Here is a 27,308-nt window from a genome sequence, read left to right on the forward strand (position 1 = left end):
TTCATGAACCAGATAATAAAATGGTAGGCTGTGAGTTCCATACACCATATTTAATTGCCTGTGGCAAGCTGATAACATCTAACTCCTAACACAACTAGCTCATGACTTCTAACTGCTCAACCCAACAGAAGTCCCTACTTTTTTTGCAAGAATTCTGTTGAGCCTGTTCCTATGTTTTGTGAAACAGGTATTTTTTCTTGTGATTGATAAACTTCCAAAATCTAGCCTTCAAACAGCTTCCTGAAGAACTCAGGCCTGTCTCTATGCCAAGCTGGCCTCTGCAAACTGTGAAAACTGCTGCTTTAAGTCCATTGGTTAAGTATTCTGTGGAAATATACATGTTCAGCAACACTGCATGTGAAAGTATGGCCCCTTGGCTTCTGACCACTGGATAATACTGAAGCAGAAATGTGAGTGTGTCATGTCTCTGCAAGTCTGTCAAATCCAAAATAATTGTGTTTGTTTCAAAAAATATTGTTTGAGTGGCTCCCAGCTGTGAACTTCCCCTGTGTTTCCTTTACGTCTTGTTAGTCCACACTGTATAAAGGTGAGAGATTGCCTAGCTTCCCTGAGATGCTGGTAAGTGAACATGAAATAAAGACTAATGTTATACTACACTGGTCTTATGTATTGTGAGGCTGTGAAGACTGACAAATACTGATTTATTTTAACCAAGATGATGATTAAGATCCCGCCAGTCATCATTAAAGTTGGCCAAATCATAGTAATGACAAATCCAGCTGGAGAGTACAATCGTTCTAAAATAACACTGGGTTCTGCTCTTGAGGGGTCATAAAAACAAGGGAATATCTTGATCTTACTGAAATTGTTTTTTATACTTTCCACGTTCTTTTGTACTTCACCAAAATTCTCCAGATTGCCAGGAATGTAGGAGCACTGCAAGAACAAACACACAAGAGCAGGATGCCAATTAATGGTAAACACATGTGCAAATAAGTTTTCACTTGCCACTGAAATAACTCTATGTCAAAACTACACAAATGTTCTGTAAGAGGTATTCCACGAAAGAAGGATTGCTTTTTCTGGTTCTCACATGTCTGATTTTTAAGGCTGTGAAACCTATAGCAGTGTCTCACAGGACTGCCAGCTCCATGTTGGAAAATACCTTTTCTAATAATCCCTTACATAGAGTTTGCCTTTTTCACTGCTGCAGCACACTGTGACTGATTTCCCACAAGTGCTGCTCCATGCTCGCTCTTCCCTTTTGCCCCATGGTACGTGTCAATTTCACACAAGCTGCTGCGTGGCCGCCTTTTTGCCCTGCAGCTTCGCGTGATTTTCCCCGCGTCTACTCAATCTTGTTTTTTGAGGATTGAGTAGACATGGGGAAAATCGCACAAAGCTGTGGGGCAAAATGCAGCTGCGCAGCAGCTTGTGTGAAATTGACACATACCATCAGGGCAAAAGGGAAGAGCGAGTGCGGAGCAGCGCTTGAGGGAAATCGGCCTGTGTTGACATTTTCATTGATCTATCCACTGCAACCCCAAGATCTTTTCCCCTCTCCATCTCAGCAAGTTCAGAACCCATTAGCCTATTCTTGAAGCTGGGATTTTTTGTTTCAGTGCGCATCACCTTACATTTATACCCAGTTTGGTGAGATCCTCTTGGAGCTCTTCACAGTCAGCCTTGGTTATCGCCATCCTGAATAATTTTGTGTCATCTGCAAACCTTACTCACCCTAGTTCTGTATCATTTATGAATTACTACTCTATCAGTCTTACCTTGGTCAGGAGTGGGCACTGCATGGGGTCGCATCACCCCTCTGAGGCCTGAGAATAGGCCCCTCTGAGGCCTGAGAATTCTTTCGCTGTGCCTACCTCTAGTCTTTCTGAGGCTCGCTTGACAATCCATGCCATGTTTCATCCTCTCTATTAGCACTTCCTCCCAGCTACTCATAGCACTGTGTGGCTTCACCCCCTGGTTACAGTGATCAATGAGCTCCAGCCATGGCCAGGTTCTGGAAGCTTTCATGGTTTCCCATTACAGCTCTGGGGTCATTCTGTGCCTCCTTTTCTCAGTGCTGTAGAAACTGAGTTGGAAGGAACCTCAAGGGTCATCTAGTCCAACCTCCTGCACAACACAGGAAATTCACACCTTCCCCCCACACTCCCCTAGTGACTCCTGTTCTATGGCCAGATGAAGGCAAAAAAATTCAGAATCCCTGGCCAATCTGGCCTTGAGGAAAATTCTTTCCTCAAGATTTGGGGTGGAGCCTGGAGAAGACAGGGGCCACAGCAGGGTACAATGTCACAGAGCCCTCTCTCCAAAGCAGCCATTTTCTCCAGAGGAACTGCTCTCTGTAGTCTGCAGATGAGCTGTAACTCCAAGAGATCCCCACTCAGTGGGGTGGGCAGTGCAGTGATGGTGAATTGGGAGGGCATTGCTATGATCTCCACATCTTGGAATGAAAACTTTAATCAGCATATCCAACTAACTGGCAACCAATGCTCCTTCTAAGCTGTGGAGTCTTGTGAGCAAAAAAATCTACTTTGTGAGCTACTGGCATTAAAGTTGTGAGTGAGCAATATGGCTGCTGCATAAATTACCGTAGTTGGCTCTGGAGCCATCCTTCCTGAGCGAAGACAAAAATGTGTGAGCTGGAGGCTAAAAAACTGTGAGCTAGCTCACACTAACTCAGCTTAGAGGGAACACTGCTGGCAAGCCCCATTTCTTGTTGATATAAATTCACTGGGTTGCCTTGGGCAAGAGGCTGTCTCTCAGCTCTAGGACTGCCAACCTCCAGGCAGGGCCTGAAGATCTCCCAGAATTACAACTCATCTATAAGACAGAGATGTTCCGCCAGGCTTTTGGTTGAGGGCAGCAACATCTCCCCCTGACTGGCACCCTTCCCCTTCTGCATTTTTGTCAAGTTTCTTCTCACCGTGCCCAGAAAATGGCCCGGTAGTGTAGAACTGGGTTAGAAAATTTACAGGATGCCATCTTGGATCTTTTAATTTGAATTTTAGTGTTTTGTATTTTTATGGCATTATCCCGCCTTGTACATTGCCCAGAGCCCATATCATCATCATCATCATCATCATCATCATCATCATCATCATCATCATCATCATCATCATCATCATCATCATCATCATCATCATCTCCAGACCAGAGGGATCAGTTCCTCTGGAGAATATAGCAGAGGGTGGACCTAATGGCTTTATGCATCACTGAAGTTTTTCCCCTTCCCAGGATCTACTCCCAAATCTCCAGAAATTTCCCCAGCCTTGACTAAGCAACCCTACTTAGCCTATACTCCCCAAATGAAACACAGAAATCAGCCTTTGATTTCAGAGCAGGAATGTGACAGATGTCAAGTGAAACATGTTCAATGGTCAAACTTACCATGCTTGAATGCAACTATCAGATGTGAGTAGATCACCCAGTCTGTTCAATTGGGCATCGAATAACTCAAAAGCTTGTTGGACAGGTTTGTGGTCCCCGCCCCCCCCCAAAAAACCTGCACATGTGCAAAGCACTGTTATTTGAGCAGATTGGGAGGCATTACATAACAACTACTTAAAAACCAAAGGGTGAGATTTTTTTAACCATAGTGTTTATGATTTATGTAATATGGGACATTTGCTTATTGTTATTGCAAAATAATGTCTATTGCCATGATTTCTATAATCTCTACTTTCATTTAAAATAGAGTGAGTCTCTAGCTCTTTTCCTTGCTGAGAATAGAGAAACTCGCTGCCTGCACTTTCCCTTTTATATCTTGGCAAGAAAAAGGGCTAGAAACTTAAAAAAAAAAAAGCTGAGACTTCAGAGATCATGGCCATAGATTATTAGAATGTTAGTTCACAAATATATCTTGAATAAAACTTTGTTGGTCTTAAAGGTGCCACTGGACTCAAACTCAATTCACAATAGCATTTATTATATTTTTATTTTATTATTTTTAAAAAACATTTAAAAAACCATCCACTGGCATGGGATGGAAAAATGAAGGCTGCAGCTGCAGGAAAAGACAATTGTGTGCTGCTCTGGTAGGTATGACTATAGAAAAGTAACCAGTCAAACTTAATATTGAAAATTTAGCTCTCTGTTCACAGTGAGTGAACAGAATGTGAGCTAAACTGTTGAGTACCCATATTTTAGAGTTGTTACAATTATTACTGAGGTGTAGAAAATACTTAATGGATATAAGGAAAATGCTGTTTAAATATTAGTGCTCTGTACCAGAGAAGAAAAGTTATAAAACATGATGCAGTCTAACTAAATTGGATGCCCTGTGTATGTTGTTAAATGAGAGTCTACAATTAATCATCTGTAATGGATTACAAATAATTTGGAGATAGGTGCAGAACACTTGACCCCACCCCATGTTATATTTTTGCTTAGGTTCAGGAAGCTCACTGCAACATTTTACTTGTTGCATTTTATGTAATTTATGTACACATTGAAAAACCCCTGTCTTCTAAATGTAAGAAAAGTAGCAATATTGACTATCTGATGGAGAATTGCAGTATAGTGTTTTAAAAGAAGCCCATCATAAATAAGTACTCTTAGGCAAACATCTCTCTTCTTAATTGTGCTTGTAGGACAAGGCAGAATATGTAAGCAGTCATTTATACTGGCTGTGAAGCAATTGTTGAAATTTCCATTAGGAAAATTGGCTTTATTGCTCATTTGTCTAGGGAATTGTAGATCTCCAGTGTAAACAATTATTTCCTGCTAGCCTATGACTTATTGTATAGCATCTAAAATAATAATGGCAGAGATCCAAAACCAAATGAATTGGTGCATAAAATGGCTCAGCGTAAAAAAGCATTTTCCTTCAGTGTATTAGGCCAGCCATTGGGAAAGTAGCTGTATGAATTGAACCTGAAGGTATCTGCTCTCCTTTGGGGATTATATTGGATAAACAGGAAAGTACAATTAGGGTTGCCAGGTCCCCCTTGGCTACTGGCAGGAGATGGTGGGGTACGGTTGCCAGATTCAGGCTGGGAAACTCTTGGAGTTTGGGGGGTGGAGCCCAGGGAGAATAGGGACCTCAGTGAGGTACACAGCAATAGAGTCCACCCTCCAAAGCATCCCTTTATTCCAGGGGAACTGATCTCTGCAGTCTGGAGATGAGCCGTAATTCCAGGGGATCCCCAGGTCCCACCTGGAGGCTGGCATTCCTTACAAATATATAGGGTTGTGTTTTTTTAAAAAAAATAGTACATAATCAATGTGAGCTTTTCATCTCAACTGTTTTATCTGCTAGTTTTTTCTATTTGTTGTGCTAAAGCAATGTCAATTTGACTAACCTATGCTGTTGTTTATGGCCAGGACAAAAGATGACTACAGTTTCATCATGAGAGCTGAGGCACCAACTGAATTTCCCAACAACTCTGGGAACGTGACTATATGTGGAAGTCACTTGAAAGTACAATTATGTACGCAACCTAATCAGCCTTCAGACTTTTAAATGGCTCTAAGCCTGTAGGCTGGCCCATATGTTTGGGTGACAGCCTGTATCAGAAAATGCCATCTGGGCGATATATTTCTCACAATGAATATATATATCCCAATGGAGTGCCTCAATTTGCTCTGGCCAGATTTTACAGCCCATGCCCCTATCTTGAAACTCCACCTGCTGAATAATCAAGCAGATGTGCATTCTATGAGAAATGGTATGCCTTTCATCTGTACCTTCTGGTCCAGGTATAGCAAAACTTGGCTAAGGACAGTTGTCTGGCTAGAATATGCTGTTAGTTACTTTCATTGTTTGTTACTTACTATAGTAGTAGAAAACTTTGGCTGAGGGGAAATATCCTGCGGGAATATTGCCGCCCCCCCCCCCCCCCCCAGCGTGGGGGCAACACCTGTAACTCTTGGATCAGGGTAGCCCCTTTAATGAAATATCTGGAGTTACAGATCTAGTATCAAGAGTGTGTCTTAACAAATGGCACTCAAACCTTGGGGTTTCTTGTCCAAGTATCTTCGGTGTGATACAGCATAACCACCTGTCCCAAGGCAGTCAAATTGACCTGGACTTCTAGGCAAGGATAGCGAAAAATATTCTCATCCCCAGAGTGCTTGTTGAATATGCAGTGGACTTTTTCTTTGATGCTGGCTTTCATCACTTCACATATACTTTCTTTGGTCCAGATGCTGAAAAAGAAATGAGATTGTTAAAATGCTTTTACAATACATATCCCCACTTTCCTGCCATTTGTGTGCGGCCCTAGCTGGTATTAGAATACTCTACATGCCAATTTATATTGGTATTTCATATGGCAAAATGGAGTGGCATAGAACAGAACTGAAATCTGGTTAATATTTTCAGATGTTGCCTCTTGCACATTCAACAATGGGAGTACTTCAAAGGAAAACAGGCAGTAACATTTATTTTGGTGAATTCTGTGTCAATTGTGTTATGCTAGAAACTTAAATTCAATGCTGTTGCACTTTTCTGTTTCTTTATAGCCTCTAAATTCTATGGTATCTATCATTTCAATTGCTTAAGATTGAATGTAAATATATACATTCATTAGAGTGGTGATAGTGGCACAAGAACAACATTTGGCTTTTTGGCATGACACATGGGCACTGTTCTCCAATGTAGCACCTGCCTCATGCGCAAAAAAAAAAAAGAAAGGCCACTTTGCACTACTGCCTGTTGTTGGCAGGTGGGTTCGCACTATAAAACAGCCACTCTTGCAGTGGCTGGAGGATGGGTATGCTGAGACCCTCTTTGAACTGCAAACCCCATACCAAGGATGGAAGTAAAAAGGTCCCTTTTCTTCCTAGCACCTGGGGAACTGCTGGGAAGACAGTAATCTGACCGCAAAGATGAGATAGTACCACCACCATGCAGAAAAAGAGCAAGCTTGCCACAGTGGAATGGTGATAGTTTTACTCCCCCTGCTCCACGACCAGCTTTGGTGTGGTGGTTAAGTGCGCGGACTCTAATCTGGGAGAACCGGGCTTGATTCCCCACTCCTTCACTTGCACCTGCTGGATGACCTTGGGCAAGCCATAGTTCTGGCACAGCTGTTCTTGAAAAAGAGCAGTTTCTGTCGAAGCTCTCTCAGCCCCACCTACCTCACAGTGTGTCTGTTGTGGGGAGGGGAAGGGAAAGGAGTTTGTAAGCCGCTCGGAGACAACTTGGGTAGTGAAGGGTGGGGTATAAATCTAATCTCTTTTCTTCTTCTTCTTGATCTCCTCTGGCAGTCCCACTCTGACTGAACTGCTGTGCCTCAGGCTGAAAAGGGAGAAGAAGGCAGAGAGGGAAGCCCTTTCCTTCATTCCAGATACATAAGAGCTAGCTAGGGTTGCCAGGACTGGGTTGGTAAATACCTGGAGATTTTGGGGGTGGAGCTTGAGGAGGGCAGGGTTTGGGTCATAATGCCATAGAGTTCAACTTCCAAAACAGCCATTTTCTCCAGGTGAAGTGATACCTATCACCTGGAGATCAGTTCTAATAGCAGGAGATCTCCAGCCACCACCTGGAGGTTGAAAAAACCAAGAGGGGGGGTCACAGGTATCCATGTGGAAAATACAACAAACAACAAACACAGTGACATGAATGAATAGGACATTTAGTAAAGATCATGTTGTAGAATTAATCACACTTTAGAAAATTACAAGGAAAGTCCATCATACTCAATGAGCACCCGGATATAAAGTCATTTCATCCCAATCTTCCTCAGGAGTAATCCTATAGTAATCCTATTGTATAGCAAGGTATCTTCATATTGTAATGTAATAATTAATTTAAAGTGTAAATTAATTTCATACAGTTCAATGTCTGTTAGGAGCAAACCAATGCTTAACTTCTTTATTTTCTCCACTTTATTCTAGAAAAATTATATTCTTAGCTTAAGTTTTTATTTTTTTATTTTTTAGAACTTCTTTGTAATTGATTAGTAAAGGCTTTGTCATGGCAAGTATTTATAAATGTTGTTCCAATTGACTTTTTAGAAAGTGATGTTTCTGGGATGAATCCCAAATGGTTTAACTCTCACATTAAAGATGATGATATCACATCTATTTTAAAATGTAATAATTAATTTAAAGTGTAAAAAATTGAGCCCAGTTCATCTCTTCTAGATATTACTTTAATTACATGTGAATTTAAAAAGTGAAAATATTACACAGAGGTTCAGCCCTTCAATAATCTTATTAATATGTTATAGGTTTAAAAAAGAGACGTCCAACATGCAGCTGCATGGAATCAATTAGAATAGTTTTCCTTATAGAGCCTGGAGTCCAGCTTGTTGTAGAGAGCATTTTGCCAGCCACATTCAAAATTGAAGGCTTCCAGCCAGAAGAAAAGAGGACTGGTGCTACTACTATAAATATTTTTACAGTGTTTCATGGACAGCCTTTCTGCCAGCATAATATAGGAGGCTTGTGTACCTAGTTAAAGAGACAAGACCGGCCTTCTCCTAATACTAACACTTGAAATGGAACTGGAAGTAAGTTCCGTTCAACTCCATGTTTCTTTTGATTTAAAATACCATGGATTTTTTCTAGGATAAAGTGCAGAAAATAAAGAAGAAGTTAAGCATTGGTTTGCTCCTAATAGACATTGAACTGTATCAAGAGGCTGATACCTTGCTATACAATAGGATTACTCCTGAGGAAGATTGGGCTGAAATGAGTTTATATCTGGGTGCTCATTGAGTATGATGGACTTTCCTCGTAATTTTGTAAAGTTTTATTGAGAGTATGATGGACTTTTCCTTGTAATTTTGTAAAGTGTGATTCATTCTACAACATGATCTTTCCTAAATGTCCTAGTCATTCATGTCACAGTGTTTGTTGTTTGTTGTATTTACCACCTGGAGGTTGGCAGCCCAAGAGCTGGCTGAGAGTTCAACAGTGGTGGAGAGAGACAACCCTACATGGTCAGAATTAAACAGGCAATTAAAAAGGTTATTGTTACATGTATAATAGTTGTATCTTGTATTACTGAATGTGTCTTTGTTGGATGTGGTAGTGTACAAGGCATGGAGTAGTCATGTGTCCCTTTTGGTTGATGAGAATGTGGCTTTCAACAAGCCATGGAGTGAATACCACTGAATAAGCATTTTTGGCAATCTTTTGGTTGATGAGAATGTGACTTTCAACAAGCCATGAATACCACTGAATAAGCATTTTTGGCAACAAATTGTAAACAGAATGTATGAGAAAATTTCCTTACAATTCATTGCGATTATAAGAACAGTTCCATAAATAAATTATGTGATTATTCAGGAGACAATAGGGCTTCTCTGCTTACTCCAGTGAAGTATTTGTCTGCTCAGGAACTCCTCTTCTAGAATTTAGGTCACTGGCAAATATAATGTGAATGCTATTAAGATTAACAGTTGTGGGGAGCTGATCACCACAGAAATTTTTGGAGCAGGAAATGGGGAAAATAGATGACAAAAGAAGAGTGGGCACTGTGAGTTTTGGGTTCAGAATTTAATTTTTATTATTTGTGATGAGGATAAAGATGGACAATATATTTTAGCTCAGGGCTTAAATGGGTGATCCTCATATATATAAGAATACCTCTTCATGTCTAAAACATGAGGTGGGCCTATTAAAAATACCTATGGGCGAAGGGAAGAAAATTCTGCGTCCTTCTACACCTTTCCTCAGAAGCATATTTCTCCCAGCATGGTTTCAATGTCATAATCATAAATTATGATCAATACAATGATCAATACCATCATCACCATAAATAGAAGCAAAATGCTGAACTGAGCTGAAAACAATGCAATAAGGCTTTGTGTGAGACACATCCCCTCACTCCAGACTGCCCCTTGTCTTCTTGAAAATACTGGTGATTAAGGAGGATAACTTCTCATGCCAATATTGTCAAACACCTTCCATGGGCCCTCTATGCAAAGGCGAAATTCAATTGCCTCTGCAATTTGATTGTTTTCTCCTACGTGTCTGCCATTTCACAGAAAGGTTCCTGAAGTGAAGAGTATAGTTTCTGAGAATTTCATACTAATTGGATGGGAGAAGAAAATTTACAAAAATATGTTTCCTGTTGAAAGCAATGGGAACAAATATGTAACTGATTCCTTAAATACCAATATTAAACCAATTCAAGTTCTGAAAAAGAGAAAGGAATGAATTCCAAGTACAAAAAAGTCACATCCCAACAAAACATAAGAGATCCTTTGCTGATGGTGACCTCATTGACTACATATTTGCTGCTTTAGCCATTTAAAAGTGAATGAGGGAGCAATCAAAGCATATCTACTTAGAAGTAAGTTCCATTTTATTCAGAAGGAGTTTACTCACACATAAATCTTACCCTGAATCAGATCATTGGTCGATCAAGGTCAGTATTTTATTTATTTATTTTATTTTATTTATTATTGAGATTTATATCCCACCCCATCCAATATTCAGCTCGGGGCGGCTTACACGATTAAAATAGAAATACAAACAACAACAATTTAAAACAGTATATCCAATATAAAATATGGTGCTGCAATAATTTACATAAAATCCAAGATAGACGACGTCCCACACTGGCAGGCCAAGTTCTTCACAGTAGGAGCACCAGGGAGAATGTTCCCCCAGTCCTGTTGAGCGACATCCACCCCTACATGGGGTGGTGGTTGGAATATCATTGATGGAACAGTGGTGGCGGCGGCGGCGGCTCCCCCTCAAAGGCCTGGCAGCAGTTCTCTATAGTCTCAGGCTGGAGGTATTTCCCATCATCTATAACCTGAAAATTTCAACTGGAGATGCCAGGGATTGAACCTGGGACCTTATGCATGCTAAGCAAATTATCTACCACAGATCCACAGTCCCTCCCCATGGCTCCCAAGAGAGTGGTCTAAGGATTGCAGCCTGGGTCTTCCAAAATAACTGACAAAATCATCGGGTTGCCAGGCCCACACCTGTGAAACCTAGGAGCATTTGTAGATGGAGGCTGAAAGGGGGAAGTGGTAATGATGTTGTGACATCACCTCTGGGTAATCACCCAGAAGTGGTATCACAGCATCCATGCCCCATTTCCTCACCAGTTTTGTTTCCCATTGCTTACTTGACTGAACACAGGCATAAGAACATAAGAACATAAGAGAAGCCAATGTTGGATCAGGCCAATGGCCCATCCAGTCCAACACTCTGTCACACAGTGGCCAAAAATACCAGGTGCCATCAGGAGGTATGTAATGATTTCTTGTTTTGGTGTGTGTGTTTCTTTTAATGTTTAGTGTGACAGCAATAATGTGATAGAGGGTGACAAGTGTGATGTGATTGGCTGATGACTGAGAGCGTTGGAGGAGAGATGTATATGAGGGGATTCTTTGTTCTTGAAGAGATGAGTGTGGAGAGTTTTTGGGAGAGTCTGTATGACAGAGGAAGCAGTTGGAGTTTAGTTCAGCCTGTGTGGCTATGAGAGAGAAAGTTCAGCCTGTGTGGCTATATGACCAAGAGAGTTCAGCCTGTGTGGCTACGTGAGCAAGAGAGTAGACTATGTGGTTATATATGAGAGAGAGATAAGCCTGTCAGAGTGGAGTTTTGGTGTATGAGAGACTGTGTGTGACACCAAGCCTTGTCAGTTATATTTTCTTCCTTCAACAACAGTTCAAAAATACCCAGAAACCTATTTTGTTCTTTTATAAATAAATCATTATTTGTTTAAACTTATCCCAGCAATCAGAACAGTCCTTCCTCAGGGCCACATAGTCCTCTGAAGCACCCAGACAGTGGGTCATTCTACCAAAAGAGAGAGATTTGAAATTTTTAATTCCTGGTGGCAGCAGAAATCTACTACGTTCAAGTACCCAGTGTGTGTTTTAAAGGAGAAACAGTCTCCCCAATAAGCAGGACATCACAAGGTCCATTAGTGGGGCCAGGACACTAGAAGCATTCCCACTGTTGCCACTGTGGGCATAAACTGGCTAATGCAAGCAGTCATAGAATTCATGCAAATAACCTTCTTGGTTGTTGTTTTTTTAAAAGATGAAGTGCATGCAGCATAGGTTGATTCCTTTCCCAAGGTAAGCACAGCTCCCCAGACATAACCAATATTTTGTTAGCTGACTCTGGCCAGTTACAAATGTCATGGCTGTCACTTTGAGAAATACCATAACTATTCAGATCTCAAACAGTGTGGGCCTTGGCTTCTGGGGTGGAGCTTTATTCTCGCTGTCATGGTTAACTAATGCAAACTGGGTAGAAACTTGATTAGATGTTACTAGTAATACCCTTTAATATATTTTCTTGAAAGAAATCCTTTCTCTATACCTGCCAAGTACAGTTATTTCTGGATCATCTAAATGTCTCTGGTAACCTTCCACTGTATTATATTATACAGTGATATGTATATACCTTGCCCAGAGTAACTTATGGAAATATTTTTAAACTAGCAGTAAAGCCCGTTGTGGAAATAACTACAACGAGATCTAGAAAGAGGCTCTGGGGGAGTGCTCTGGCTTTGGGCAAACAGTGTCATTTTGCTGTGGTGACCTCAGCAGGGTATAATGGCAGAGTCCACTGTTTTCTCCAGAGGAACTGATCTCTGCTCCCTGAACAGCAGTTGTAATTTTGAGTGATCTGTAGCCCTCACCTGGAAATTGGCAACAATTGTTACCCAGGACGAAATGGCTGGTTTGGAGGGTGGAGTCTATGGCATTCTACCTGTCTGATTTCCCACCCCTCCGCAAACCCCACCCTCTTCAGGCTCCATCCCTCAAATCTCCAGGAATTTCCCATCGGGAGTTGGCAACCCTATGTCCTTTCCAGGCAATCATCAGCCTAACCTTTATCTGCCTGTCTGTCTTCAAGTTTACTTCCCCCCCCCCCAGCCTCTGCCTAGGGAAAGCAGCTGTCATCATTCTCCTCTCCCCCTATGAGGTATGTTAAGGTTGAAAGTGTGTGAATGGTCCATAATCCCCCAGGCAGCTCTTAAAACATGTTCCTGGGACCTACACACCACCAGACATTCCAACTGCCTTGCGGGAGGGGGGGGAGAATGAGGTGTGGAATGGAGTGAAGTCCAATCAGCTTCCATATGCAAAAGACCTTGAAGGTTCCATATGCAACTGACATTCCAACTGCCTTGCGGGAGGGGGGGGAGAATGAGGTGTGGAATGGAGTGAAGTCCAATCAGCTTCCATATGCAAAAGACCTTGAAGGTTCCATATGCAACTGACATTCCAACTGCCTTGCGGGAGGGGGGGGAGAATGAGGTGTGGAATGGAGTGAAGTCCAATCAGCTTCCATATGCAAAAGACCTTGAAGGTTCCATATGCAACTGACATTCCAACTGCCTTGCGGGAGGGGGGGGAGAATGAGGTGTGGAATGGAGTGAAGTCCAATCAGCTTCCATATGCAAAAGACCTTGAAGGTTCCATATGCAACTGACATTCCAACTGCCTTGCGGGAGGGGGGGGAGAATGAGGTGTGGAATGGAGTGAAGTCCAATCAGCTTCCATATGCAAAAGACCTTGAAGGTTCCATATGCAACTGACATTCCAACTGCCTTGCGGGAGGGGGGGGAGAATGAGGTGTGGAATGGAGTGAAGTCCAATCAGCTTCCATATGCAAAAGACCTTGAAGGTTCCATATGCAACTGACATTCCAACTGCCTTGCGGGAGGGGGGGGAGAATGAGGTGTGGAATGGAGTGAAGTCCAATCAGCTTCCATATGCAAAAGACCTTGAAGGTTCCATATGCAACTGACATTCCAACTGCCTTGCGGGAGGGGGGGGAGAATGAGGTGTGGAATGGAGTGAAGTCCAATCAGCTTCCATATGCAAAAGACCTTGAAGGTTCCATATGCAACTGACATTCCAACTGCCTTGCGGGAGGGGGGGGAGAATGAGGTGTGGAATGGAGTGAAGTCCAATCAGCTTCCATATGCAAAAGACCTTGAAGGTTCCATATGCAACTGACATTCCAACTGCCTTGCGGGAGGGGGGGGAGAATGAGGTGTGGAATGGAGTGAAGTCCAATCAGCTTCCATATGCAAAAGACCTTGAAACGCTGGGCGGGACTGCACAAAGCAGCCAGTCAACCCAGCCAGCGTCTTCTGAGTGGCAGTTCTTCCGGCCTAACACTAAAGGCGGGCATTTTAGAATGTTCATATAGAATGTTCTTACTCAATTATATATAAGGAGAGATTGTCATACATCTTCCCCTGTTTTTATATATTTGCTTTCTGTAATGTTGCTGAAGTTTCAATTCTGAATTCAAATTTTAGTTCTTATAAGAAATATCTAATAATATAAAATAAAATTTGGATAGACATTGGCAATGAAGAAGTGTCTGGATATCATTTCTTCCTATTGGAACTGATTCCCCCCCCCCTCCAAAAATACTTTTAATGTTCACAGTATGGATTGCACATTCCCTTTGTGGGCTAGCCGTGCAATTTTTGTCCCCTGTCCTCCAGAACTAAATAATCATGTAACATGATTCAAGGGGAGACCATTTTTGATCCCTCCTTTTCAAGTTGCAGAATCCTGCAAATGGAGTCATTGCACATATTAGCCTTTGTGTGAACAGCCTGCATGCCACATTCCTTCAGATGCATGATGGAGGGGAGAGATACTAGCCCACTTCTCCATCTGAACTGAATTGCTGTTTAGCTGCGCTGAATTGGGTCTGTTACGCAGTTTAAGCTTCCAAAGAGACTTGGCTGGCAACTATCTTAGGACCCAGAATGCAGTGCACTAGTATTAAAATAATAGGGGAGAGTTCTGAAAGCCGAGGGAGTCACATATATGCATCCTAAATAATCTGTTACCTCTTCTTGTATTTTGGTGTAATGGTGATCTCAATAAAGAAATACATCAGCACCGAGCATGCCATCATTCCCAAGCCCAGGAAGAGTGCCCTGGTGTCCCCACGCTTCTGTGCTGTCACCAGCTTTTTCCCCAACATGATTTATTGTGATGAGATGGGTTTTGTAGTCCGTATCTCTGTTAAAACAAAATGAAAACACAAAAACAAAAGAGATATAATCTGGTCTATTGTTGTGATAGTTTGACATAGATTCTTATCTTGAGGAACCTGCACAATTGGTTTCGTTCTTTTAAAACCTGCACATATTTGTTTCCTTGGAATTCAAGCTTCAAAATAAACATGCAATACCAATTGTGATTAGTTAACTGATATTCTCAAGGGTTAGAAACGAAAAGTCAGACACCCAGACCTCCTTAGCTAATTGAGGAGCTGGTGTGGTATAGTTGTTAGGGTGTTCAAATCGGAGAGACCTAGGTTGAAATTGATGTTCAGCCCTAACACTCACTAGGTGATACTGGGCATCTCTTTCTTTCCTTATGAAGATAAAATGGAGGAAGGAGAGAACCTTGTAAGCTTCCTTGAGCTCCTTTGAGAAAGGTGTGGGTGGGTGGATTAAAAAGTACTACCTGGATAGTTCCAGTGTGGCTCAGTGGTGTGTGGTTGCGTTCTGTTCTGTGTTTCATTTTTTTTGCCTTTTGTGTTTTATTGCTTTATTGTTTATGGTATTCTTATCACTACCTGGATGGCCCAGGTGTCAGCTCTGCAGCTGCCATGGACTGCGGGGGGGGGGGATGCTGAACGCTGGATAAAATGCCTTTCTATGGAATGTTTAGTTTCTCTTCTTACTGCATCCTTATCGCCTCTTAGTCGGACTTGGTGACCTTGGTACCTTGTTACTCCTTCTCCCTGGGAATGCTTACCTGTTAGCTTAGGTGGGCTTTTGTGTGACTCCTGATTGGCCCCAACCCCTCACTGACCCTTTGGATTTCTGTATATCACTAGCCTGCATGTGCTTGCTTTTAGTTCTGACAATGAGTGTATGCTCAGAAGATTTTCCTTTACTGTACCCAATAAACGTAAACCTCTTGAAGGATCGTTGTTGAGGACTGATTGCTGTGGGACTCTGATACCAGGCTAGCCTGATCTCATCAGATCTCAGAAACTAAACAGAGTCAACCCTTGTTGGTAATTGGATGAGAGACCATCCAGGACTACCAGGGTTGCTATGCAGAGGCGGGCAATGGCAAACCATCTCTGAATGTCTCTTGCCTTGAAAATGACATGAGGCTCACCATAAGTTGGCTGAGACTTGATGGCAAAAATAAAATAAAAATAAAAGGCCAGCTAGTATGCCTTTTTGGGGATGTGAGAGGGCTGTCAGGAACTGGCAGTTTATTTGCTAACATATTCAGTGATTCATGACTATTTTGCTTCTTGATTAATCTTGTCTGTTATTATACTTTAGGGTGTTTGGCTCAGCACTGCTAGAACAGCATGCATACTTGAAATACAACAGAGGTCATGACTCATGAGTGACAACTTTTCAATGATCACCTCTGGTGAGATTGAACGCTTATTTGTTCTAGAAGGGCATTTTCTGGATGCAGTTACTTTGGAGGGAAGTGATTAATTTAACACCACATAAGAACCTATTTGATTTGGATTGTGCATTAGCAGTAATCTACTGTTGTCTAAATGCTGACTCTATTCATAGCAATAATGGGTGTCCTTGTATAGATAGTCTGCCTGGAGTCACTAATGCATTAACTATTATGGCATTTGAATCCACTGTGAGTGGAGAGCTAAACACAATACATATTGTCAACAGAAGCACTAACAATTTCTATTGTAGGCTGTCCATCAGCCTTAGAATTTAAGTGTGGTCACACTAAGTTATCTCTCATGATGTAGCTCTGGGATGACTAGAGAGGTTTGCACCAAATCCTTTTGAAATCAGTTTAGTGTTTCTGTTCTGGTTTTGGCTGTTCATCTTTTATATGAGTTCCTCATAACTTTATCTGCAGTGATTCTCAATAGTCATGGGCGTGAACCAAACCACAAAACAAAATTAATCATGAATTTTGTCCTATTCATGGTTCATGAATCGAAGTTTGTGATGGGTTTATTATCATGAATTTTTACAGCAGTTTGTGATGGTTCATGGATAGAGCAGAAAGCAGGGGTTTAAAAGGACTCCGAGTCCCTTTGAACCCCTGCTTTCTGTTCCCTGGGAAAGCCACAAAAACAGCTGAGCAATGGGGAGCAACCTGCTCCCCACTGCTCAGCTGTTTTGGGCTGTCTTGTGGGACTGGAGAAGATAGCCTGCAAAACAGCTCAGTGGTAGGGAGGTGCTTCCAGGAGCTTACCTGTTTCGAGCTGTCTTGTGCAGTCCTGTTAGATTTAAAGGGACTACACAAGACAGCCTGAAACAGCTGAGCAGTGGGGAGCAGGCTGCTCCCCATTGCTCAGCTGTTTTTTGGGCTTTCTGCAACCCCCCAATGAAAGAGACTGCAGGCTCTTACAGTGAGGATTGTGGGGCCACAAACTAGTTCATTTCATGAATGAACCTCACAGTTGAGTTCAATTCACGGTTTGGTTCATGGTTTGGCCATGAATCACGAACCAATATAAACCACATTTTCCAGGTTCATGCCCATCCCTAATCCTCAAGCTGTCTAAGTGGAAAATGAGAGGAAAATGGTGTATATCCATGTATTCCCAAAGGTACAAGAGGGCTTTCCCAACAGCCTGAATAGCAAGTTAATTGGGTATGGATAAAATGACAATTGATAAAGGATGGTTTAGAACGCAATTCCGGTTTTTGGTGGGCTGATGGCTGCCGTATCCCTGGTGGGCAATCCGCAGACCAGCGCATTGAGAGGGGATGCAAATGTCTGCACACTCCTGGGACTCTTGCGATGAGTTCCTTGCCATGGGGCGCTGAGGGTCGCCTCTCTGCGGGCATGCTGCCAGCAGATTGAGGCTTCCCTTTGCCCCAAAGGTCTCTGCACTGTGTTCCTGAATAGGACTAAGCTACGCACACTGGGACAAGCGCTCAGGGACATCGTTTAAATCGTTACCTGGCAAGATCCGAATGATCAGATGTTGAAGAGTGAGTCCATTAAAGCGAGAACACCAGAAAATGAGCAAGTCCCCTATTACTAAAAGCAAGGGGGGGACTCTCCCCCGGAAAGAACAAATAAGTGATTAAAGAAAAACCTTTGTAGTGGGGACGGAGCTCAAAGTGGCAATAGACTCCAGGAGCCAAATAAGCGTTTGGGCAAGTTTTTGGAACTTTGGTAAATTCTATAAAATGTAAACATGATCGGCAAGGCAGTAAAAGCAGCAAGTGAGATCCAAGCTTTCTTCAGGAAGTGGAAGAGCAACTGGCCCATGTGACCAGAAGTAATCATAGACTCTTTCAAGCAGTATGTTAAGCCTTTGCCCCCTGCTGGCAAAAATGAGGTACTTCACAAGAACTGTGCTATATATTGGCTGTTATTTTCAAGGGACTGTGTTAACATTGGATAAGCGACTAGCCTTTGATCACATGGACTTCCAATATTTAAGAGGAGAGTCTAATGAGTAGGTTTAAGTGGTGGGGCCTGTATGCAGACGTTAAGCGAAGCTGAAAGCGAATGGGTATGCCATGGACATATCCGAAATAAGTCTGACGGGCAAAAGGGCGGATAGACTCTCTGAAAGTTTGGTTTTCAAAAGCAACAAATGGAATGATCTGTAAGATTGAAGGCAAGAATTCAAGCGGATAACAGTCCTTGAAAAAGAAAAAGGGACTTTGTTTTGAGATGACCAGTTCCAGTTCCAGCAAGACAATGCCACAGGGAAAGTGTTCAAGAAGAAAGAAGATTACAGCGTGGGAAGAGAAATTGACTGTGTTACACCTACTGAGGGAAATTTAATTATTAATTGGCTTTAAAGGAAGGAGGGAAAAACAATTGTAAAATGAGATGCCACTGTTCATGAAATTTGTGTTTAAGTTAACTAGCAATTCTCCTGGAATGCTCTTTATATAGTCAGATTTGTTAGTTTGTTAACATAATCGATGATGATGATTGGCCACCCTCAATGTTAAGAAAAGCAATTTCTATATTGTTAAGCTAATACTTTTATAAGCAGTGTATTACCTCCAACTCTTTGGTTTTTAGTGGGTTTTCTCCCCCCCCCCCTATAGTTGTAGATCCCTCCCCTATTTTGTTGTAGTTTTTAGAAAATGCAAATTAAAAAATCCTCTACGGGGGGCCAAAAAAAGAGAGATAAAGGATGGTTTATGTTCGAATTTTGAGGGAGAAGGGAGCTTTCTTAGATCAATCTTTTAGGATTTGTGCGTTTGGCAACAGCAGGGATGGGAACCATTGTATGGAAAAGATCACCTTTCAAGGGTGAATTCTGGGTCATTTAGTAATTATTTGAACTTTCTTAACTTTCATTTTGAATTGACCATCTGACATGAGGTGCCATACCTGGTTATTTAGGGATTTGGGAGGCAGTACACATTCCTGTATCTACGTGGATCCAAGTCCTTGTGAATAACATTGAGAGGAAGATTTTCCGTTCTCTCTGTGGAAAAGAAAGAAGATTAAAAAGAACAGGAAATCATAGATACCATGTCCACTGGAGAAAGGAAATATAATGAAAGAGTTCTTCAAAAAGACCTGTTAAATACTGTTAATTTCTTCCACATCTGCCCATGGTTTCTATCCTTTGCTTTAGATGCACCTCCAGATTTGAGAGTTTTGTGTTCTCCTTCCTACTGCTTGGGGCACAGCAGAACCAGACAGTGCACTCACATCTGGTGAAGGACCACTGTATTCTTTATGCTCAAACTCTCCCACACACTGACTCATGAAGAAGTTTCCCTATAAATTGACAACCGTGAGTATTGGAAAGTTTTCTATGATAGCGACAACTGAAAAAAACTATGACTGTAATTATGCAATGACTGGTAACCATCAAGTCCCTTCCAGTCTCTCAGCACTGTGACTTCACCCAATATGTGTGTCTAAATGCAGTTGCATGAGTGATTCCCCACTTTCATCTTCTGACTGCAGGTTCTTATTACTGAGTATCACATGCTGTCCCAGAGTGTTCCCTGCTTGGGGGAGGGGGGATTGAGAATGTGTTGGAGGGGCAGGGACTGAAGCAGTAAGCGTGGCTGTACAACTTGATATGCATTCAGTAGCTTCTCACATAGTCCTTTACATTGTGCCCTATTCTGCGTTCTGTGTAAATTAGAGATTTGTAGCATGAAAATCCAGATCTTGTTTATGTGGACAAATTCAGGAAACAGAAGCTTTCCATTATTCATGTGAAATAGCATTTACAAATCACAATATGGGAGAGAGGCTGGCTACACAGAAAGGCTTTAAGTAAGGATTGTTGCCCGTCATTTTACATAGTATCCTATGTGCCTTGAGCATCATTCCAGATAAATTTGAACAGCCAGCAGTATGCACTGCTTTTTTCCCTAGAAGTTCGCCAAAAGCTTCACCAAGCAGTTCTAAACCACAAAATGAAGCAAAGACGAAGGTCTTCAAATTGTCTTTTTCCTTACAGAGTGTGACAGTATTTCAGCTGGCTCTTCTACAAATTCAGTACACAGCAGCATTCATTGACTGGCAGTGCTTGAAAAAATCATTAACATATGCACGAAGAGCTTGTAAATTTGAAAATGTGGTAAGTGACGTAAAAGTGCACCTCCCAGATTTCCCCCTTCTTTCTGTAATTTTTCCAGAATATTTTGGTAGCAACTGATGTGGATGGGAAAGTCCATATCTTCCTGGTTCCACCCACATCACCACCATTTCCCCTGCACCCTCCCTGTGGCAATTTCCAGCACTACCACTGGTACACTTTTAAAAATCAGCAATATAGCAATCTGTCACTCTGGTTCTCTGGATTTCCAGCTTTGAAAAAATAACTCTCCAGAATTTTTGTTGCAGATACACCATTCCCTCTCTAAATAGCAACAAATGAAGCTGTGGACTATTTTAAAAAAATGAAATATGGGAATTCAGAGAGCCTGATATGAATTGCTTATTTTCAAAATGAATGTGTGGTGGCACAGGGTGGTGGTCAAGGTGGAAGATGACCACTGTGAATGACTAGGCAGGGAAAATATGGGGGGAAAGGCCAATGTATAAGCCTTGTTAGTGATAACTTAGTCAGCAACTAAAATGGCCGCAGCAAAACCACACAAGCCTGTAGACATGTGAAAAATTCCTTTGAGTTAAGGGTTTAATTAAACATTACATGCAATCATATGTAACAGAACACTGGCAGGGCATTCCTTTTAAGACAAAGCATCCCTTGGTAGAGGTGTTCTAGACAGGAGAGGCAACGGGTGAAGAAAATATGTGATTCCAAGGCACTGCCACATTGCTTCCTCCCTTCCCTCCAAATGTCTGCTTTGAATACGGAAGAGGATGGAGTGTAGAGGCAAATTTGGAGCAGTGGTGGGCAGCGAATGTGTTAGGTTTCTGACTGAACTGCCCTCTAAATTCTGCAACACCAGACTAGCACTATAGAGAGTAGCTCTGTGTACAATGAGTTACTGGTGGCCCACTTGATGAAACTTTATAACATTCTTTCAGTACTTTGCAACAATTTGGAATGTATGATATTCTGGAAGAAGATATCCGAAATGAAGATAATAATCCGGATACTTTATTGAATGACTGAAAACTAGACACAATCAATTTTGTATCGTGCACCGTATCTTTATTTGCTTCATGAAAACTTCCTAGATTATATTAGCATTGTTCTACACCGTTGTTTCTGTCTTGATAATAGAAAGCATGACATTTGGTTATACTAAGTGTTCGCTTACTATGATGTCAGGTGGAGAACTGCTCTCCAGTTCTCTTTTCTAACAACATTTTAACATTCCAACTTGGCCGCATACTTCACACATAAACTACGAAGGAAAATTGTTCTTCACTGAACCCTATCTGATGTTAGCCAAATTGCCTTATTTATTAATAAATGTGGGGAATTATGATTATTAAAATGGCAATTGGCAAATAGGGAGCAATAACCTTTGTATACAGGAGTCCCACCTATTCCAGTAATACCAGAAATAAACGCAGATACCAAATCTGAATGAAATGGTTTCTTTACTGAAGAGTCTTCACAAACATACAATAAATTCAAACACACACACAAGTACACAGAGCTAAGTAGACAGGGATAGCAACATTCGCATTAGCAGGCAAATTGTTGGTGGGTGATATGTACCTGTCCTGAAGAGGTGAAGCAATCATACAGCAAAAATAAGAAGGGAGACTATAAGGGACAGGGATTGTGTTCTGAACTGGCAGAGCACATGGGAGACTCTGGCCAGTGCTAGACCAAGAGTCCAGGTAGGATGGGTAGGAGAGGAAGCAAGAGAGAGAGAGAGCATGGTTGGCTCTGCTCTTTTTATACACTATCTGAACTTGGGGGTGGGCTATACTGGCCACTTCCCCTGTCACGTCCCTAGTCCCCAGGAAGTTGCTTGCCAAAACTGGTTGCAGGATGGTGGGGCTAATGGTTGGGCAATATTGAGTTCATTACTACAGACAATGGCACCTTTAAAGAACAGTAGCAGCAGCAGTCAGAGGCGTTAATGCTTATGATTGCTTTAGCTGAGAGGCTTGGCAGGTATGATGGGTCAGTGGCTAATCCCTTTATGCAAACAGATCTTTTGTCATCCTGGGCAGCAGAAGGTGTGTGTGTGTGTGGGGGGGTGCCTGCATGCTAGCAGAGGTTTCTGTCCGTGGAGTCTCTGCATAGATTTTCAGGTCTTCTCACATGGCATGGCGTCCTTCTACAGCATGCTAGAACTGGCATCTGTGCTCTGTCTGTGGCCAAGGTGCTTGGCTTATCTCTGCTGCATTGCAGGTGAGGTGGCAGGTAACCCGTGGAGCCATCCTTGGTCTGGCACATCGTATCAGGAGGTGGTTTCCCTCATCTGGGCACGTGTTCACAGTCCAGGCAGTTGGTTCAGCTTGTGGCCACCCTATAGTCCATTTCTTTGGCACACTCATTGCACAGTCCAGTTATTGGTTATGGCTCATAAGAGCATTATAAGCTTGCAGCGCAACACTGACTAAACTGTAAGCTTGTAGTTGCTGCGTGTTTGGTGTTTACCATTCTAGAAATCAGGCTTAAGTGCAGATAATGGGAAGAATTATGTCCAGGTCTTAAAGAAATAGAGCATCATTTCACAATAATATATTTTATATCTGCAAAAGTAGTTAGGGCTAATGTGACTTTCAAGTGCTTAGAAGCATGTAGGACAGCAACTTATATAATTACTAGTAGTTCAGGTAGAGGGGACGAACTGTGGTACAGCAGTTCATCGTCTGTTTTGCATACAGAAATTCCCAGGTTCATATTCCCATCATCTTTACTTAAAAGGATTGGATAATAGATTATATGAAAGTCCTCTACCTGAGGCCCTGGAGAGACCTGCCAGTCAATGTAGACAATATCTTGTTAGGTCAATGGTCTGACTCAATATAAAGCAACTTCATGTGTGTTCAGCAAGTTACACTTCTCCTCTTTAAATGTTATTCCGGGGGGGGGGGGGGGTTCTATTTTTTGATTCTTATTTCCATCCTTGCTTGTTTTTTGTTTTGAGTATTTACTTTTATAGGATCTTGTAATCTAGCCTATCACAAAAATTGAACAGAAAGTGCAATAAAAAAGCATTTAAAAGCACAACACTAGTGTACTACTGAAATTAATTTCGAAATTTCGAAATAAAAAAGCATTCTGTGTCCAGAATTAAGCTCTGGTCAATGTTTGTCACACAGTGTAGGCATTCTGCATCTCATCTGTTGTTGGAGTTGCTTAGGGGAGGAAAAAAGTGTCCGCAAATTTGTATGTCGAAACGGGCTGAGGCACTGAAAAGGGGATTATGAACATATGGAGCTGTGTTTTACTGAGGCCAGGTATGGCCCATCTAGCTGAGTACTTCTTATTCTGACTAAGAAGGGCTCTTCTGAGTCTTGGGCAGAGAAAAGGGATGGGCACGAACCAGAAAAATGTGGTCCGGAATATTGCAATTCATGGCTGAACCACAAATCAAATCAAACTGTGAGGTTCATTTGAAAACTGAGCTGGTTTGTGGTTCATGGCCCCACAAACCCTGTTGAAAGAAACCCTGAAAAACAACTGAGCAGTGGGGATCAGCCTGCTGTTTTTTGGGATTGCACTAGAAAGCCTGAAACAGTTGTTAATGATTTTGTCAGGTACTGTCAATCAATGCACGCTGCTGTGTACTGCATTTGTAGAAGAGCCAGCTAAAATACTGTTACATTCTGTAAGGAAAAAAACAACTTGAAGTCTTTGCTTCATTTTATGGCTTAGAATTGCTTGGTAAAATTTGAGGGGAATGTCTAGAAAAATAACAGTACTTACTGTTTTTGCTGCTTTCATGGAGAATAGAAAACAGAAATTTAAAGGGACTGTTTTCTACTTTCTGGTTTAAAAGTTTGTGGAAGTTTGTGATGGTAGCCCCATCATGAATTTCGGTTTGCAAACCATGGACAGGGTAAAATTAATGACAAATTTTGCTTCGTGGTTCAGTTCATGTCCATCCCTAGTAATGTTACACCGTTCCCCAAATCTTTCCATTGTCATTCTTCTTGGCTCCATTTCCTTTAGGCCAAATTATTCACAGTAATCAGATATTAATACTTAAATAAATATTTGGTTTCTTCTCCATATTAGTCTTGTATAGCAATACTTAATTTATAGAAACAGAAATGGAGATACATGGATTTGCTATCTTGGAAATATTTCTACTAATGTATGGAATGTGAGGATAATTAGTTGTGAGAGAACTGCATTACCTGTGCCTCCTAGGCTGTAGACTCTAATACTATCCTATGTGCAGTTATGAATCAAATAATGCTGCTGTTAGATGTCTGCCACCACACTGATCCTGCAAAATTATTTTGTTGATACGGGATGGTTGCATGAAAATTCATGTCTGTGTCATTGTGCATTAGCCCACTCCTGCAACAGATGCAGCATCAGTATCTTGAAGAAAAATATATGAAATATTTGGTACTTCTGGGGAGTGGGTATGTTTGTTAATATTGAGATGAGTGATGCTGGCAAGAAATGCAACATCAAAAGATAAGCATTCACAGAGTATATTAACTTTATTCATTGTTATCGTCTGTTAAAACAATTAATCTATATTCATTTGACACATCATTTGACTGAGACCAATTCATATATTATCATTAGAGGTTAATGTTTTGGCTAATCACAAAACTGAAAATGATGCCATGACAGTTAAGAACACTAGCAGGGAAGAAAAACTTTTTAAAATGTAACTTTGATTTTACAAATTAGACTGTAATCTTTGCGGGGGCAGGCATTATTTTATTTCTTTATTCTGATATGTGCTGTCACAAGGTTTGGCACACTTTCTCTCTTGAACTTGCTAGATTTCCCCAAATCTACCTGTTACGTAAATATCTGCAAACTTCACTGAAAACGAATAAGATCGTGGATACCAGATACGTCAAGACCATTTCGAAAAACTAGCTGCAGAAGAAAAAAATGTTCATTAAACAAAACAAGAACATTGTCTCTTACACTGCGTCATTCACAAGGTATTAACATCATGAGCACTAAATTATTCAGTTTATTTGTTCCGGTTTCTTTTATTTATTTTCCCTTTGGTAATGCTTCTGTGCAATCTGTTGTATATCTGCATAGAAGAAATGGTTCAAGAAATCTGTCTCCTCCCATAAATATACACAGCACTGCCATGGATTGCTAAAAGAAAGGGACCCACAACTTTCTGAAATAATACTTACGATCTTTGGGGAATCAGTAGGGTCCTTGCTTGCAGATCATGACATTGTTTAAGTTTTGACAGGTCCCAATGAATGAAAGACTGGCAATCAAACAGCAAATCCACAGCTGAGCAAATATGTTACATAGAACTTTCTTGCACTGGTTGCTGGAGCTGCACTTTTAAGCTTAGCTCCCCTGTTATGAGATTTGTGACCATAAATGGTAATGTATGGAAGCCTGCTGTTTTTTAAAGATTAATTGCAGCAAGTGGGAATGTACAGTGTCATAAATAACTTAATTCAAACAAAGTTTGAGTCCAGTGGCACCTTTAAGACCAACAAAGTTTTATTCAAGGTATGAGCTTTCATTTGCACACAGACTTCCTCAGATACATTGAAATGGAAGTTAACAGTCCATACGTATAGGCAGAGGATGAACAGCAAATTAGCATACAATATAATGAAGATGTTTTAATAGATGCAAAGACCAAACAAGAATAACAAACTAAGTTGACAGGGTCACCTTTTGTCTGGATTTGATTACCGGGGGGGGGGGGGGGGTAGACATTTACTAAAGGAATGCAATGAGACAGTAAAGGAACCTATTTTGCATACTAAACTAAACAGGATAAAAACAGAATAAAATATCACATCACAAGTAAAGTGCTCAATAGTGTCAATATATTAACTTTAACAGGATAGTACCCCAAGAATATTACATAGCGATAAGGAGGTTAACGGACCCATAGATGTTACTCGTCCCCATCCGATGGTGGCAATCCACAGCAAGATCACAGCTTGGTCTTCTTAGTGCCTTCCCTTGGTATACCAATGGTGGTAATGGTAGTGGTAGTGGTAGTGGTGGCTCCTATTCAAAAGCCTGGTGGAAGAGCTCCATCTTGCAGGCCCTGCGGAACTGCAGGAGGTCCCTCAGAGCCCTGATCTCCTCCGAAAGCTCATTCCACCAGGTAGGAGCTGCCATTGAAAAGGACCTGGCCCTAGTTGCAGTGAGCCTGGCCTCTCTGGGGCCTGGGATCGCCAGATGGTGTTGCGTCCCTGACCGAAGTGCTCTTTGGGGCATATGTGGGGAAAGGCAGTCCCTCAGGTATGCTGGACCCTGGCCATATAGGGCTTTAAAGGTAAGCACCAGCACTTTGAAGCGAATCCGGTATGCTATAGGTAGCCAGTGCAGTGCCCTCAGCACAGGCTGGATGTGCTCCCATCTTGGGGTGCCCACCAACAGCCTGGCCGCAGTATTCTGCTGTAGCCTCTGAATTTGCAACAAAGGCAGCCCCATGTAGAGAGTGTTACAATAGTCTAGCCTCAAGGTGACAATCGCATGGATCACTGTAGCCAGGTCATCACGGTCGAGGAAAGGAACCAACTGCCGGATCAGCCGAAGATGGTAAAAGGCCGATTTGGCAGTGGCTGCTACCTGTGCCTCCATAGTTTGGGAGGGATCCAGGAGCACTCCCAAACTCCTAACCTCCGACGCTGGCACCAAAGGTGCCCCATCGAAGGTCAGAAGAGGGAGTCCCAACCCCGAACCGGCCCGACTCAGGCACAGGACCTCTGTCTTCACCGGATTTAGTTTCAGCCGGCTCAGCCTGAGCCACCCAGCCATGACCTGCAAGGCCCGGTGAAGATCTTCAGGGTCGGAGTCCGACTGGCCGCCCAACATCAGATAGAGCTGCGTGTCATCCGCATATTGATCAAAGACAAATATGGTCACAGTCCATAGACATGAAAAGATAGAGCCACAGGAAC

At 41.9% G+C, this 27,308-nt stretch overlaps 1 protein-coding gene across 1 annotated transcript; it reads right to left on the minus strand.

Moving 5' to 3' along the window:
* Positions 1-348: 348 nt before the first annotated feature.
* On the minus strand, positions 349-25,576 carry LOC107114865 (putative calcium-activated potassium channel subunit beta). Its single transcript, XM_015416465.1, has 5 exons — positions 25,563-25,576; positions 19,206-19,302; positions 14,726-14,900; positions 5,931-6,126; positions 349-897 (listed from the first exon to the last, which is right to left on the minus strand). The coding sequence occupies exons 3-5, from the start codon at positions 14,860-14,862 to the stop codon at positions 613-615; spliced, it is 618 nt and encodes a 205-aa protein (XP_015271951.1). The 5' UTR covers positions 14,863-14,900; positions 19,206-19,302; positions 25,563-25,576; the 3' UTR covers positions 349-612.
* Positions 25,577-27,308: the final 1,732 nt, after the last annotated feature.

Source organism: Gekko japonicus, unplaced genomic scaffold, assembly GCF_001447785.1.
Source record: "Gekko japonicus isolate JY-2015 unplaced genomic scaffold, Gekko_japonicus_V1.1 scaffold2154, whole genome shotgun sequence".
NCBI lineage: Eukaryota > Metazoa > Chordata > Lepidosauria > Squamata > Gekkonidae > Gekko > Gekko japonicus.

Bases quoted from the DNA above. Each gene is read 5' to 3' on its own strand.
- LOC107114865 (XM_015416465.1), bottom strand. From the start codon at position 14,862: ATGTTGGGGAAAAAGCTGGTGACAGCACAGAAGCGTGGGGACACCAGG. The intron at 6,127-14,725 runs GTAACAGATTAT...TTTCTTTTTCAG, and splicing joins ACACCAAAATACAAGAAGAG to CATCTGGACCAAAGAAAGTA. The intron at 898-5,930 runs GTTTGAGTGCCA...TTGTTCTTGCAG, and splicing joins CTTGGACAAGAAACCCCAAG to TGCTCCTACATTCCTGGCAA.